At 37.0% G+C, this 13,760-nt stretch overlaps 1 protein-coding gene across 1 annotated transcript in view; it reads left to right on the top strand.

Moving 5' to 3' along the window:
• The window catches only part of CAPRIN2 (caprin family member 2), a 42,007-nt gene that overhangs the window by 11,973 nt on the left and 16,274 nt on the right, over window positions 1-13,760 (top strand). The window contains 8 exon segments of the mRNA XM_081248544.1: window positions 2,014-2,066; window positions 2,068-2,086; window positions 3,377-3,615; window positions 4,889-4,971; window positions 7,008-7,175; window positions 8,127-8,170; window positions 9,073-9,750; window positions 12,451-12,573. Coding sequence (XP_081104670.1) covers window positions 2,014-2,066; window positions 2,068-2,086; window positions 3,377-3,615; window positions 4,889-4,971; window positions 7,008-7,175; window positions 8,127-8,170; window positions 9,073-9,750; window positions 12,451-12,573 — 1,407 coding nt within the window.

Below are 13,760 nucleotides of genomic sequence, written 5' to 3'. Positions count from 1 at the left end.
AAATTTTATTTATTTATTTATGGCTGTGTTGGGTCTTCGTTTCTGTGCGAGGGCTTTCTCCAGTTGCGGCAAGTGGGGGCCACTCCTCCTCGCGGTGCGCGGGCCTCTCACTATCGCGGCCTCTCTTGTTGCGGAGCACAGGCTTCAGACGCTCAGGCTCAGTAATTGTGGCTCACGGGGCCAGCTGCTCCGTGGCATGTGGGATCCTCCCAGACCAGGGCTTGAACCCGTGTGTCCTGCATTGGCAGGCGGACTCTCAACCACTGCGCCACCAGGGAAGCCCCAACAGCTGCCATCTTAATCCTTGTAAAATATAGTTCTGAGTTGCTCTCTTCTGGATGTCTGACTTAATTAACTTTTAAAAGGTATTGTGAAACCTAAAATAGTGTAGTATAGAGACACTTCCTTCTGTTTTCTGGATAATTCTGTTAATGCAAGTCTAAGATGATATTAGCTTTGTTATCCATAGCACACTTTAACTCGTGTTTACTTATTCATCACTTAATTATAATACTTTCTGTTAGTTTCACAGTTGTTAAATACTTCTAGGCTATTTTATTTAATTTATTTTTTTAATTTTTATTTATTTATTTATTTTTAGGCTATTTTAGATATAATACTTCTGAGTCATTTTTTTTTCTTGTGTGATGGATTCCCCATCCCCCCACCCCCCATATGTTAAGTTTATTTAGTTTTGGTCCATTGTGCTAAAAAAAAGATCTTTTATATCTGCCTTCTGGTTGGAGGTTTGAAGTATATTTTTATAATACTTAAAAATTTCTGTTAACTATCTTTTGTGATTTACCCTATCAAATTTTCATTTTCCACTCAGGTGTTTTTTTTTTTTTTCAATGTATGATGTTCTTTTTAGATTTAAATCTTTTTTAAAACACCATCCATGTGCCAGGCACCTATGGAGGTTCACTATTTTTTTTTTTTAATAGATTTATTTATTTACTTTTGGCTGCGTTGGGTCTTCATTGCTGTGCGCGGGCTTTCTCTAGTTGTGGCGAGTGGGGGCTACTCATTGTGGCTTCTCTTGTGGCGGAGCACGGGCTGTAGGTGCCTGGGCTTCAGTAGTTGTGGCATGTGGGCTATAGAACAGAGGTTCAGTAGTTGTGGCGCAGTTGCAACTAAGCACGGGCTTAGTTGCTCTGTGGCATATGGGATCTTCCTGGACCAGGGTTGGTACCCATGTCCCCTGCATTGGCAGGCGGATTCTTAACCACTGCACCACCAGGGAAGTCCAAGGTTCACTATTTTTATAGCGAAGTACCTTCCAGCCTAGGAATTTGGGGGCTTTTTTTTTTTTTTTTTAAACTAAACTCTTTTGTCAGACCTCTTCTATGATAGCCTGTTTTGCAGTTTGTGTAACATTTTCTTCTTTCCCTTCAAACTAAAGTTGGAAGCCTTCAGCCCACCACATCTCTCTTTATCTTCATAATATGAGCTTTGTCCTTTGGGGATTTATCATTCTAAGTCATGGTTCAGAAAATAAATTTTATGGTTCGGTGCTATTGCTTGACAGCAGTTTACTTCGTATCTTCTTCTTTCTAAATCAGTTTTCAACTGAAAGAAGAGAAGTAACCTGATTTCTTAGTTTCCACATAAATAAGAATAGGCTGCTGTCAGTGGTTTTCATGACATCTGATTATGACCTAGGAGACAGCATGTTTCTTACTTGATACCTGATAGAATCGATAAATATTTGAGGTCCTGTCATGTGTCAGACTCTATGCTGGGTACTAGTGATATACTGGTGAACAACAGAGATATAGTCCCTGTCATCATAGAGCTGAAGCGTAAGGGGGATGCAGCTAAAGAAAAAGATAAGCCTTTCATGTAATAGATACTTTGATAGGGGAAGTTCAGGGTGACCTGAGCCCATAAGAACACCTAATCCAAACCTGGGAGGTGGCCAAAGAGAGATCTGAGGTAATCATGTGATATAGTCCTGAAGATGTCCTCAGCACCAATTGCCTTTTCTTATACCATCATGAATCTGTGTCCAAGGGAATCCCAATGTCTTGGAGAGCTAGAATTGCCACCTCTATCGTCTTTCCTCCTCAAGCAGAAGCTGAGTTTGGTAAGTGTTATTGGTGTAAGTCCATATTAAGGTCTTGGAAAAAGCTTTTCTGAGCCTTTGCCATCTTGAAGAAAATACCCTTGCCCATGTAACCCCCAACCAGTCCATTTCTCACTCTTAAAATTTTATCTTCAGCCATTGTCTCTTGTTCCTGGTAGTAGCACAAGTCATATTTATTAAGTTGCTTTCATACCCTGTAGAAAGGAATTAATAATGCCATAATGAATCTTTTTCCTGAGGGTTTTTTTTTTAAACCCCCATCTTGATTAGGATTTATGAACATTTCTTTTGTAGAGTTTTAAATGTTGATGCTGAATCAAAGTACTTTAACTCATCTATAGGAAAATTCTAAAAGTTTTTTTTTGTTGTTGTCTTAATTTTCATACCTTGGAAAATATCCAGTACGATGGAAACATTACAGACAGAAAAACACCTATGGGGAGAAAAGGCCTTTTGTGTTTCTCAGTGGAAATAGATGGTACTTTTTGTTATTGGTATTTTATAAATGAGAAGCCACTTTTGGGACCCACGTATTATATCAGACTTTAAGGTTTTACAGTTGTAAGCTTTAGAGTAGACTTGGAACTGCTCAGTCTACACACACACACACACACACACTCACTCACTCACTCACTCAGTCATTTGAGGGAAAACTTACATTCCACTAATTTTCCATGTGTGTTTCCATGACAAACTATTATGAAAATCTCTCTCAATTTTCCTAAAAAAACCCCTGTTTGCTGTGGCTGTTTTTTGGCATTACATTTGTAAGACATTTTATTTCTGTTTGGTTTTCAATTCCTTATGCTTTAAGCAGTCTTTGGTTGGTTGAAAATCAACCATCTTAAATACTCTTCCCCTGGAACATAAGATTTTAAAAAGAACCTAAACTAAACTGAAGCATTTTCTTAAAATATTTAGCCTAAAAAGGCTTGGTATACATAATATGGAAAAGTAAAACCTTGTGATTAATATGGACATTAACGATAGGTACTTTGCTTCTCATCATGGTGATAGTAGAGGTACTAGATTCAGCCTGGGTTTGGGAGTCACATATTTGGACTTCTTTAGCTTTAATTAGCTGAGACAAACCAGCTAAGTACTCGGTGACTTCTTTAGCTCAAAAAGCAAGCAGGCGGTTAAATGACCTTGTCAGTTTCACAGTCAGTGTTATATATTTGAGATTTATCATCTAATTTCAACTCTTTGGGATTGTACTTTTGTAGACTAATGGATTGCTAGTATGGGTTGTGGAGAGTTGTCAGCCTTAATTAGCGTTTGTTTTCACAGCTGCTTAAAGCACAGAAGAAAGCCCAGAGAAGGGAGCACATGCTAAAACTTGAGGCTGAAAAGAAAAAGCTTCGCACTATACTTCAAGTTCAGTATGTATTACAGAACTTGATGCAGGAACATGTACAGAAAGACTTCAAAGGGGGCTTGAATGGTGCAGTGTATTTGCCTTTAAAAGAACTTGACTACCTCATTAAATTTTCAAAATTGACCTGTCCTGAAAGAAATGAAAGTCTGAGGTAAGTTCATGAAAATATTTTCCTGAAACAGGACACATAACACTTTAGTCTAGCTTTTCAGCATGTATATATGTATATGTATGTGTGTATGTGTATATATATATATATATATATATATATATTCAGCTTTGGAAACGTTGGCCTGCCCAGACTCTCACGAGGTTGATAGCCTGTCTAGTAAGAAAGTGAATTTGAATGATCTCATTGACTTGCTTCTTTATTTCAACACTGATTTTTAAAATGTCTGATCAAGTTTTAACCTTATATAGGTATTAACCATAATACTAATTATGAATATTCTTAAAAATTTTTTTGTAATTATATCAGGTTGTTGTGTTACCTGAGAGTCTTTGCCTCCTTACTACTGCTGTACTTAAGTGGAGGTGAATAAAATTTAACTTGATTAGTATCACTAAACTGTCAAAGTAAGAATTATTTGGTGTTCTTCTTAGGCTGTGAGTAAATACTGAGAAACAAGTCTGATAATTTAAAACATAAAACCAGCAAATTGAGGCAACCCAATTTTTTTCTCCTACAGTATCTATTTACTGTTTTTGCTTAGATGGAGTAAATCAGCTAATGAGCAGAAGCTCTATGCTTTTGGTTTGTTAGATACAGGTTGTTTCAATGCTGTGTCTGTTAGCCATGCAAAAGCAGTTAGATTTCAACTGCTTTAGAAATTAGCCCTATCAGTGCAGGAAGAAACCTGATAAAACTCTTAATTACCTATATATAGCCATATATATATATATTTATTCCCATCCCAATAGTCTATTCCATCATCATTACCTATTTGGATGCTTCCTTCTCTTGCTTCACTTTGGTAGATCCAAGGAATGTAGCTTACTTTAATATGTGAAATGTAAGTGAAACAATTTGAAAAATGAGCTGCTCTCTTTAAAGACAAATGCAGCTCTTAATATTTCCATTCCACTGTTTTTTTTTTATTTTTTATCTAGGGCATATACTTGATAATGAAGGATACCACACTGATTGCTTTAAACTCTTTTTGGTCTATTCCTTAATAGCTGTATTTGGTAAAATCTTTATTTTAGTTGTTTTAATGAAAAATGCTTACATTTGAAATCCATAAATGGGTATTTAGTCATCTTTATAAAATTTCAATTTTTCACTTCCAAAGAGTAAAAAAACACAAAATTAACCTTGAATGTCTTAATTGTTGATGGGTTATATTGTATAAATTGTACTGCTCCATATATAAATATATGTGCCTCTAAAGCCACTTTGTTCTGCTGCTGCTTTTCCTTGTCAGTGTTGAAGACCAGATGGAGCAGTCATCCTTGTACTTTTGGGACCTTTTGGAAGGTAGTGAGAAAGCAGTGGTAGGAACGACATGTGAGTTTTCTCTACTCTGGACTTATGCAGTAAATACTAAACTTTATATCTAGGAGTTTAGTATGATATTGAGGGCCAAAACTGTGTCAGTCCATCAGAACTTACATGTCTGACAATACTAGATTCATCGGCAGAATGATATCTTTGTTTAGTTCTGTTAAAAGCAGCTATTGTACAATTGTACTCGCTAAAATGGAGCCTAGGGAGAGTTTTGAGGTGATGAGTCACTGTGATTTGGGAACAAGAGCTAGGGACTAGTGCTTGACCATTTTGGGGTTCAGTTCTCTATTGTGCGTGGTAGTACCTGTTCTATTTACAAATCTTAAATCCACATATTGTTAATATCAAGGCTTATCTACCAGATCTGCTTAAGAAAATAAGAATGATTTGGCTACGTAGTCTATTGAAACATTGTTGTCTATTGGTCTGGAAATGATCTGGAGAGAAAGAATCCTTTTGGCTTCCTAGACAGGCTTTGGCCAAATGACCAAGTACAAATGTTTGGCCATGAAGTACAGAGTTTTGTGTACTAGTGTAGGATAATGAAAACTCATTGGAAGCTGGTAAACATTTTTGTTACTAGTGATTGCTTCCTTTTTAAAAATATTTGAGTATGAATAACTATCTCAATTTCTAAGTCCTTTCAAGTTTAAACCACAGAAATTTATTGCTTGGCTAGAATGCAAAATGATACAAACACTTTGGAAACTAGTTTGTTAGTTTCTTATAAAATTAAGCATGCACTTACTATATAACCAAGCAATTACCCTTCTAGTACCGGAGAGAATTGAAAACATACATTCACATGAGTACTTGTACATGAATGTTCATACCAGCTTATTCAAAATAGTCCCAAATTGAACACAGCCCGGATGTACACCAACTGATAGTTAATAAACAAAATGTAATATATTCATGCAATGGAATCTACTCAGCAATGAAAAAAGGAATGAACTATTGATACTGCAACAGCATGTATGAATCTCAGAATAATTATGCTGAATGAAAGAAGCCAGACAAAAAATGAGAACATATTGTATGATTCCATTTATATGAAATTCTAGAAAAGACATAACTAGAACCATAGCAGGTCAGTGGTTGCCAGGGAGTAGGGGGAGGAGATTGATTATACAAGGGGCATAAGGGAACTTTTTGAGTTGTTTAAAATGTTCTGTATCATGGTTATGGTGGAAGTAACATGACTGTTAACATCTGTTAAAACTGTACACTTAAAATGTGAATTTTGTAAATTATACCTCAAATTTGATTAAAAAAAAAAAGGTCATCTGTGTCATAGTATTCCTGTGAAAGGAATAGTAGACCCAAATCAAGTATGAGAACTCTGCTTAATTTGGAAATTATGTTTTTAGTGGATATTAAAAATAGAATAGACTTTAGACCTATTTATGGTACAGTGACTTTAATAACATCATTTTAAGATTTTTCTTGATCATCAAATGGTGATGTGCTAGGAGTGAAATATAGCATAACTCAAGAGTAAACTCTTAATCATGGAATTTTTATACTTTAAAAATTCTTTAGAGGTTGTCCAAAATAGCTTTTTCTAAAGTTTATGTTTGAGGAACTGTGTGGTTTATTTTTCTTAAAGCCTAATTACTTGGGGAAGGTAGAGTAATTGCTTTTTGTGATGTCTTGGGGGCAGATGGGAGAAATCACTTCTCTCCCAGCTCAGGGAATAGATGTGTGCTTTTATAACATACTAGATAAAGTCCTTGATTGGAGTCTCTGATTTTTAGCCATTTTTCAAATGGTGGAAATGGAGGCCCAGGGAAACTTAAGTGACGTGCTAAACTTTGGGATTCTGATTTTTAAAATTTATATTGATTCAGCATGACGTAACGATGGACTGCATATTTCCTTTTCATGGTACGACCAGTTCTTTGAACACCCCCAGTGTAGACTGTTATAATGACATACTGCAACTAGGATAAAATTATATTAGGATTTCTATTCCAAATAATTTGCCATGAACTATTAGGCTATGTGATAACTAAGTCTTAATCACTCTTTCTTAGACAAACACATGAAAGATCTACTATCTAAATTGTTGAACTCAGGCTATTTTGAAAGTATCCCAGTTCCAAAAAATGCTAAGGAAAAAGAGGTATCATTGGAGGAAGAAATGCTAATAAAATCAGAGAAGAAAAAACAATTATCGAAGACTGAATCTGTCAAAGAGTCAGGTTTGTTGTGACCTCTGAAATTCTTTATAGTGGTTGCATTTTTAACACTTAACCAAAATGAGTTAAATCATTGTAAAATGATTACTTTATTTTAATTTTATTTTCTACATGCATGGAAATCTTTACTTGCCCCAGGATAAGCCTAGATTTAGGACACATCTCTAGGCTTTACTACCATGATTTGCAGAGTCAACCTTAATAGAAACATTAGGTTATACTTTGTTACAAGAGAGTACACTGTTAAAATGAGGCATTTATGGAATTTGAATTCTTTGTTAAACTATTAAAGTTTAACTCTTTGTTAAACTATTAAGATCATTCCATTTAAAACCATTGTTTAAAATGTGAGTTACAGTACATTCCAATACTCTATAGAGCAAGAATGTAAATAATCTAAGGTTAACATACTGATTTAGGAAAAAAATTGCCAAAATCAGTAAAAGAAATAATATTTTTCAAAATTCCACTTTTCTTGGGGAAGAAATACTTTGAGTAAATGGCACCTTTGCTATTTATTGTTGAGGCTGGATTTATTTAAGAAATATTACTTCTAAGGAGGTAGTCCAAGCAGGCTTCTGGTAGCCACTAGCAAGATTCGAGTATTTCTCGTTTACCCCATGGCACCAGAGCTATAAATCCAACTTGAAAGAAGCTGTGTTTGTGGGTAAGAGGAGATAGTCCTATTTTCAATCAGAAATCAGTTTTTAACTATAACCTGACTTCAGAAAAGTGTCTTATATAAGCGGAGCTACTAGCTTCAACTAGCCTCAGACCACATGCTTTTGACCAGCACCCAATAGTGAGAATTACTCCTGCCCTGAATGTACTTAATTGCACTATCCTTTTTCTGTTACTATTCTGAAATTTGTCGCTAGAATGAATTACAGTGTAATCAGTCTAAAAACTTGTAGTTTACCTAGTACTTATTTAATATTCCTTTTATCTTCTCAGAGTCTCTTATGGAACTTGCACAGCCAGAGATACAACCACAAGAGGTAAGGTACCGAAAGGTAATTTTCAGTCAGTTGTGGTTTTTGAAACTTTTGTATATTGTTGGGGTTAGGAGCTAAGGCTTTGGAGCTAGACTGCTTAAGCTTGAATCCTGGCTCTGCAGCTTATTAGCTTAATGACTTTGGGCAAGATATGTAGCCCAGCTGTGTCTGTTATCGTCCTACATAAAATGGGGATAATAACAGTGCCTGCCTCATATGGTTATTGTGAGGTTTGAAGGAGTTAAATCTGAATTACTTACAATTTGGCCTGGCACGCAGAACGGCTCAAGTGTTAGCTGGTGGTGGTGGTGGTTTTGGTCCCTGTATTGGAATTTGAAGATGGGTGGGATTTTGCTCTTTCCAGAATTTACTCATTGGTAATAGAAGAGGGCATTTGTTCTCTTTGTGAAGTGACATCGGAATTCATGGAAGCCGAAGAGAATGGAAGAAGCAAAATCACAGTATGATTGATATATAATGGGAATAAAGAAAAAGCTGGTAATTCAGGAAACATAAGGCTTCAGTGTAAAGAGTAGGACTTTGTGTAGTTGAACTACCCTCTGCCTTAACTTGAAGGGAGTCAGGTGGTCCTAAGCCTGGCAGAGGCAGAGTAACCTTGGTAAAAGAGCCTGAGTCGAGCAAATGTGGCACCACGGTGTGCACTGCTTACCAGTCTTAGGTGAATCAAATATAGGTTGCTACTTTTGAAGTAGACTTTTGAAGTTTGTCTTTCTGTTAATTGAGGGGAAAGGAATGGACATAAAAGTAGAATACTCTTTTCAAGTAGGATAAGGTCACAAGTTTCCTGTTAGCACAGTGGCTCAGACCAGTGTACATAGGAGTTCAGTATTCCCTTCAAGGTCTTCTACAGACTGTGACTTGAGCACGTTTTCCCTGTGGTTTAGTTTCTTAACAGACGCTACATGACAGAAGTAGATTATTCAAGTAAACAAGATGAAGAGCAATCTTGGGAAGCAGATTATGCTAGAAAACCAAATCTCCCCAAATGTTGGGATGTGCTTACCGAACCAGATGGTCAGGAGAAGAAACAGGAATCCTTCAAGTCTTGGGAGTCTTCTGTGAAGCACCAGGAGGTATCAAAGCCTGCAGTTTCCTTAGAACAGAGGAAACAAGAGATTCCAAAACTCAGGTCCACTCTGCAGGAAGAGCAGAAGAAGCAGGATGTCTCGAAAACCAAGTCAACTCCTAGCCAGTGGAAGCAAGAAGCTCTTAAATCCAAAGTGGGATACATTCAGGAGGAACAGAAGAAGCAGGAGACACCAAAGCCTTGGCCAGTTCAGCTGCAGAAAGAACAGGATCCAAAGAAGCAAACTCCAAAGTCTTGGACACCTTCTGTGCAGAGTGAACAGGACATCACCAAGTCATGGACCACTCCCATGTGTGAAGAACAAGATTCAAGACCACCAGAGACTCCAAAATCCTGGGAAAACAATGTTGAGAGTCAAAAACACCCTTTAACACCACAATCACAGATTTCTCCAAAGTCCTGGGGGGTAGCTACAGCAAGCCTCATACCAAATGACCAGCTGCTGCCCAGGAAGTTTAATACAGAACCCAAAGATGTGAGTTGATTTGTATCAGTTTGTTCCTATCAATGTAGGCATAAATAGAGATTTGTGGTAGTGATAATTTAAAAGTTCTCTTTAGGAAAAGATCAGTAAAACCCATGTTTTTTTTTTTTTCCGGTACGCGGGCCTCTCACTGTTGTGGCCTCTCCCGTTGCGGAGCACAGGCTCCGGACGCACAGGCTCAGCGGCCATGCCTCACGGGCCCAGCCGCTCTGCGGCATGTGGGATCTTCCCAGACCGGGGCACGAACCCGTGTCCCCTGCATCGGCAGGCGGACTCCCAACCACTGCGCCACCAGGGAAGCCCCCCATGTTTAATTAATGTATTAAGTATTTCACTTAGCTCTTTAATGCATAATTTGTTTTCCCTAGAAAATTGGAAGCAGATTTCTTCTGTCATTTGCGCCTAGCCTGAAGTGAAATTTCCACAATTAGAAAATATTGTTTTAATGCTCAAATTTTAATGACATGATACAACATCAAAATAGTGGATAGTTCAGGAAAGACCATAATGTTGAAGAAGTGAGAAACGTAAATGCATGTCGAAAGGCAGGAGACCTTTTTCTGACAGAAGTTACATTTTTCTATATTCTCTTCCTTCTCTTTCATTTATAGTCACTCAGATTAGCCTGTCCTCTTTGAAGAGGATACAGATGGTCAGGAGGAGAAACAGGAATCTTTCATGTCCTGTTTCAGAAGAAGCAGTAGTTGGGGAAGGATCTGAATTAGTTATCTATTTCTGTTTCAAAAGAATTTTCTGCAGATGAAAAGTATAGGCATTAAATATTCTGTAATTAGGTTTTGGAGTATGAGATTTAGTTCAAATATAAGGCCTCATTCTGCTAGTGATAAATAAGCCATGTCAGTAAGATAAGAAGCCTTATAATGAGTAATCTTGCATACAATGCTAGTTAGTGTTGTCTCTTATTAAAGTATGTTATTTACCGCTGTTTCATTGCAAACTTCGTTGAAGACTTGTTACCACCTTGTTTGCTAAGAAATGTGAACTTGCTACCCTCCCAGTGTTCTCCATATACATCTAGTAGTGTTCCCTGCACTTGCACGCCATTTTAGCCAAAGGCATGCCTGGAAATCTTTGGTCCTCTAACAGTTTGAAAAACATTTTGCTAAGGACCTACTTTATTGCACAGGGAACTATACTAAATATTTTGTAAAAACCTATAAGGGAAAAGACTCTGAAAAAGAATACACATACACACACATAAAACTGAATTACCATGATGTACACCTGAAATTAACACGATATTGTAAATCAGCTATACTTCAATTAAAAAAGGTGGGGGGAGAAAAACATTTTGCTTAGGGAATTCAAAGCATTGCATTTTATAAAGTACCCCTGCCTCAATTCTACCTTATGGGAAGAGGATTTTAGAATTATTTGTCTCCTTTTATTTTCCTTTCTTCCTCTTTAAGTGGTAATACAATTTTAGCTTCTTCCTGACCCTGCAGAAGATTGATAGCCTTTTTCATTAACTAGATATCATATGACAGTAATTGTAATATAACAACTATTTTGAGAGATTTATATCTAAAAACCCAATTTAATACCTCAATAAAGCTGTTTAAAAAACCGCAGTTAAAAATTCCACTAGGTATAGCAGTGCTGAACGTTTACTGTACCAGAATATTGATACCATGCTGTTTGCTGAATAGTATTTAAAATTAAGGGTGTTTAATTGGAAAGGTCAAAACTCATTTAATGTGCCTTATGGCACAGACATCATTATATTGAAGTTACAGGGTCTCTCAGTGACTGAGAGGACGCTTCTCTGTATAGTAGAGTATTTGCCTCTGTCTGTATTGAAATCTCAGCTGTTTGGAACATGACCAAGTACTGTCAAGGACAAAATAGAGTTCAAAGCCAAAAGACTAGATAACATGAAATAAATCACTAAAGTTCATACTTTTCTCCTAAAAGAGCCTTTCATATATTCCCTTAGGGTCTATTAACAGTTATTTTATGACGCTGTTGACAAGCTTAGCTGTGTGACTTCCCAGTGGATTAGAAGGTGGAGAAGTGGAGCTGGTAGGGACAGGCTTGCTGATGCCTGTAAGAAACAACCATAAACATGGGGTCTATTTCAGGGTATTCAGCAACCTTAAGAAATGTAGCAGGAGGGCGAACCACCTTCTAAACATCAGTAGCCTCCTCCCCCCCAAAGTATACCTACCGTATAACAGAATATAATAGTGTATTTCCTCAACTCTAGGATATACATGTATATGTTTTTACATCTTACTGTTTCTGAAATCAGATACGTGTTAAAAATGGGATGCATATTTAATGTGGTAGTAGTAATTTTGTTCCCTGGAGAAAAAAATCATGTGTTTTATATTAGAGTCAGTGGCATCTTATCATAGAGGACACAGGGTAACTGATGTCCATAACGAGAGAACTTCTATCACGGAAGGTCTGTTGCTCTGGGCCTTCCCTTTAAAAAGATGATGTTTAGAAACATTTCCCATTACAGTTGTTCTGAAGGAGGAAGCATGTAAAGTTTGCTGAAATTACTTAGAAAATGCATTTATGTGGAAATTCTTTACCTGAGATAAATCTGTAAATGAGCACTGCTATGTGTTTTGATTACATTAAGATGTAGTGATAAGCTTAGTTTCCTGAATTAGGCTTTTGAATTTGAATTTCACTCTTATACATTATGGGTTTATCTTACAGGTGCCTAAGCCTATGCATCAGCCTGTAGGTTCTTCCTCTACCCTTCCAAAGGATCCAGTATTGAGGAAAGAAAAACTGCAGGATCTGATGACCCAGATTCAAGGAACTTGTAACTTTATGCAAGTATGAGTCATTATTAAGTGAATCTTAAATGATAGTCATGGGGCTACTAGCTTCTGATGTGAAGCATTAAATGAAGTTGTTAAGAGCATAGATTCTGGTGTCCAGAATGAGTACAAATCTCAGTTCTGCCACTTCCTAGCTCTGAGAATTTAGGCAAGTTACTTAACTGTCTGCCTCAGTTTCTTTTTTGAAAAAATGATAATAGTTCCTATTCCTGTTTGTTGTGAGTAATAAAATGAATTAAACATGTAAGAAGCTTAAAGTGCTCAAATGATATTGCTGCTGTCGTGTGTAGATAATCGTAAGACATTCATTATGACACATGCTAAATTGTGTCATACAGACTCTTACAGAATTTCAGAATAGTATGGTATTACTGAGGGATGAAGTAGGCAGATAAGAGATCTTTGTGTAGTAAAAAGATTTTGAGCTTTGGAATTAGACTTGCATTTAAATCCACTTCTACCAGTTACCAGTTGTATAATCTGTGGCAAGTTATTTAACCTCCAACCTTCTGCTTATTTGTAAAGTGAGGGAATTGCATACCTCTTCAGATTATTTGATAAATAAAAGACCTAAAATGGTCACTGTAAGTATATAAGTTAAGTACTCAAAACATTGGAAATATTTTTAGGATAACCAGGATAGGCAGATGGGAGAAGAGAATGCCTTCTTGTCATGAAAGTCTCTAAGAGCATGAGTTAGTTTAGTGGTTGAGATAAAATAATTAGACCCTCTCATAAAATAATTAGACCCTCTCATTGGTTATAATAAAAATGAGGGCTCAGTCTATGCTAGGATTAACGTTTAAGACTTCAAGTCAGGAGTTTTCTTTTCCTAATTTGGCCTTAGAATTACTATTAGAGTTTTAACACTTGATACAGTCTTTTTTAAAAAAATTAATTAATTAATTTTTGGCTGCATTGAGTCTTCGTTGCTGCACATGGGCTTTCTAGTTGTGGCGAGCAGGGGCTACTCTTTGTTGTGGTGCGCAGGCTTCTCATTGCAGTGGCTTCTCTTGTTGTGGAGCACGGGCTCTAGGCACTCAGGCTTCAGTAGTTGCAGCACGTGGGCTAAGTAGTTTCAGCTTGCAGTCTCTAGAGCACAGGCTCAGTAGTTGTGGTTCACGGGCTTAGTTGCTCCGTGGCATGTGGGATCTTCCCGGACCAGCGCTTGAACCTGTGTCC

The sequence above is a fragment of the Mesoplodon bidens genome (genome assembly GCF_964165515.1).
Source record: "Mesoplodon bidens genome assembly, chromosome: 11".
In the NCBI taxonomy this organism is placed as follows: Eukaryota; Metazoa; Chordata; class Mammalia; order Artiodactyla; family Ziphiidae; genus Mesoplodon; species Mesoplodon bidens.
The sequence above is the reverse complement of the archived record's forward strand: the minus strand, read 5'-3'. Positions and strand labels throughout refer to the sequence as shown.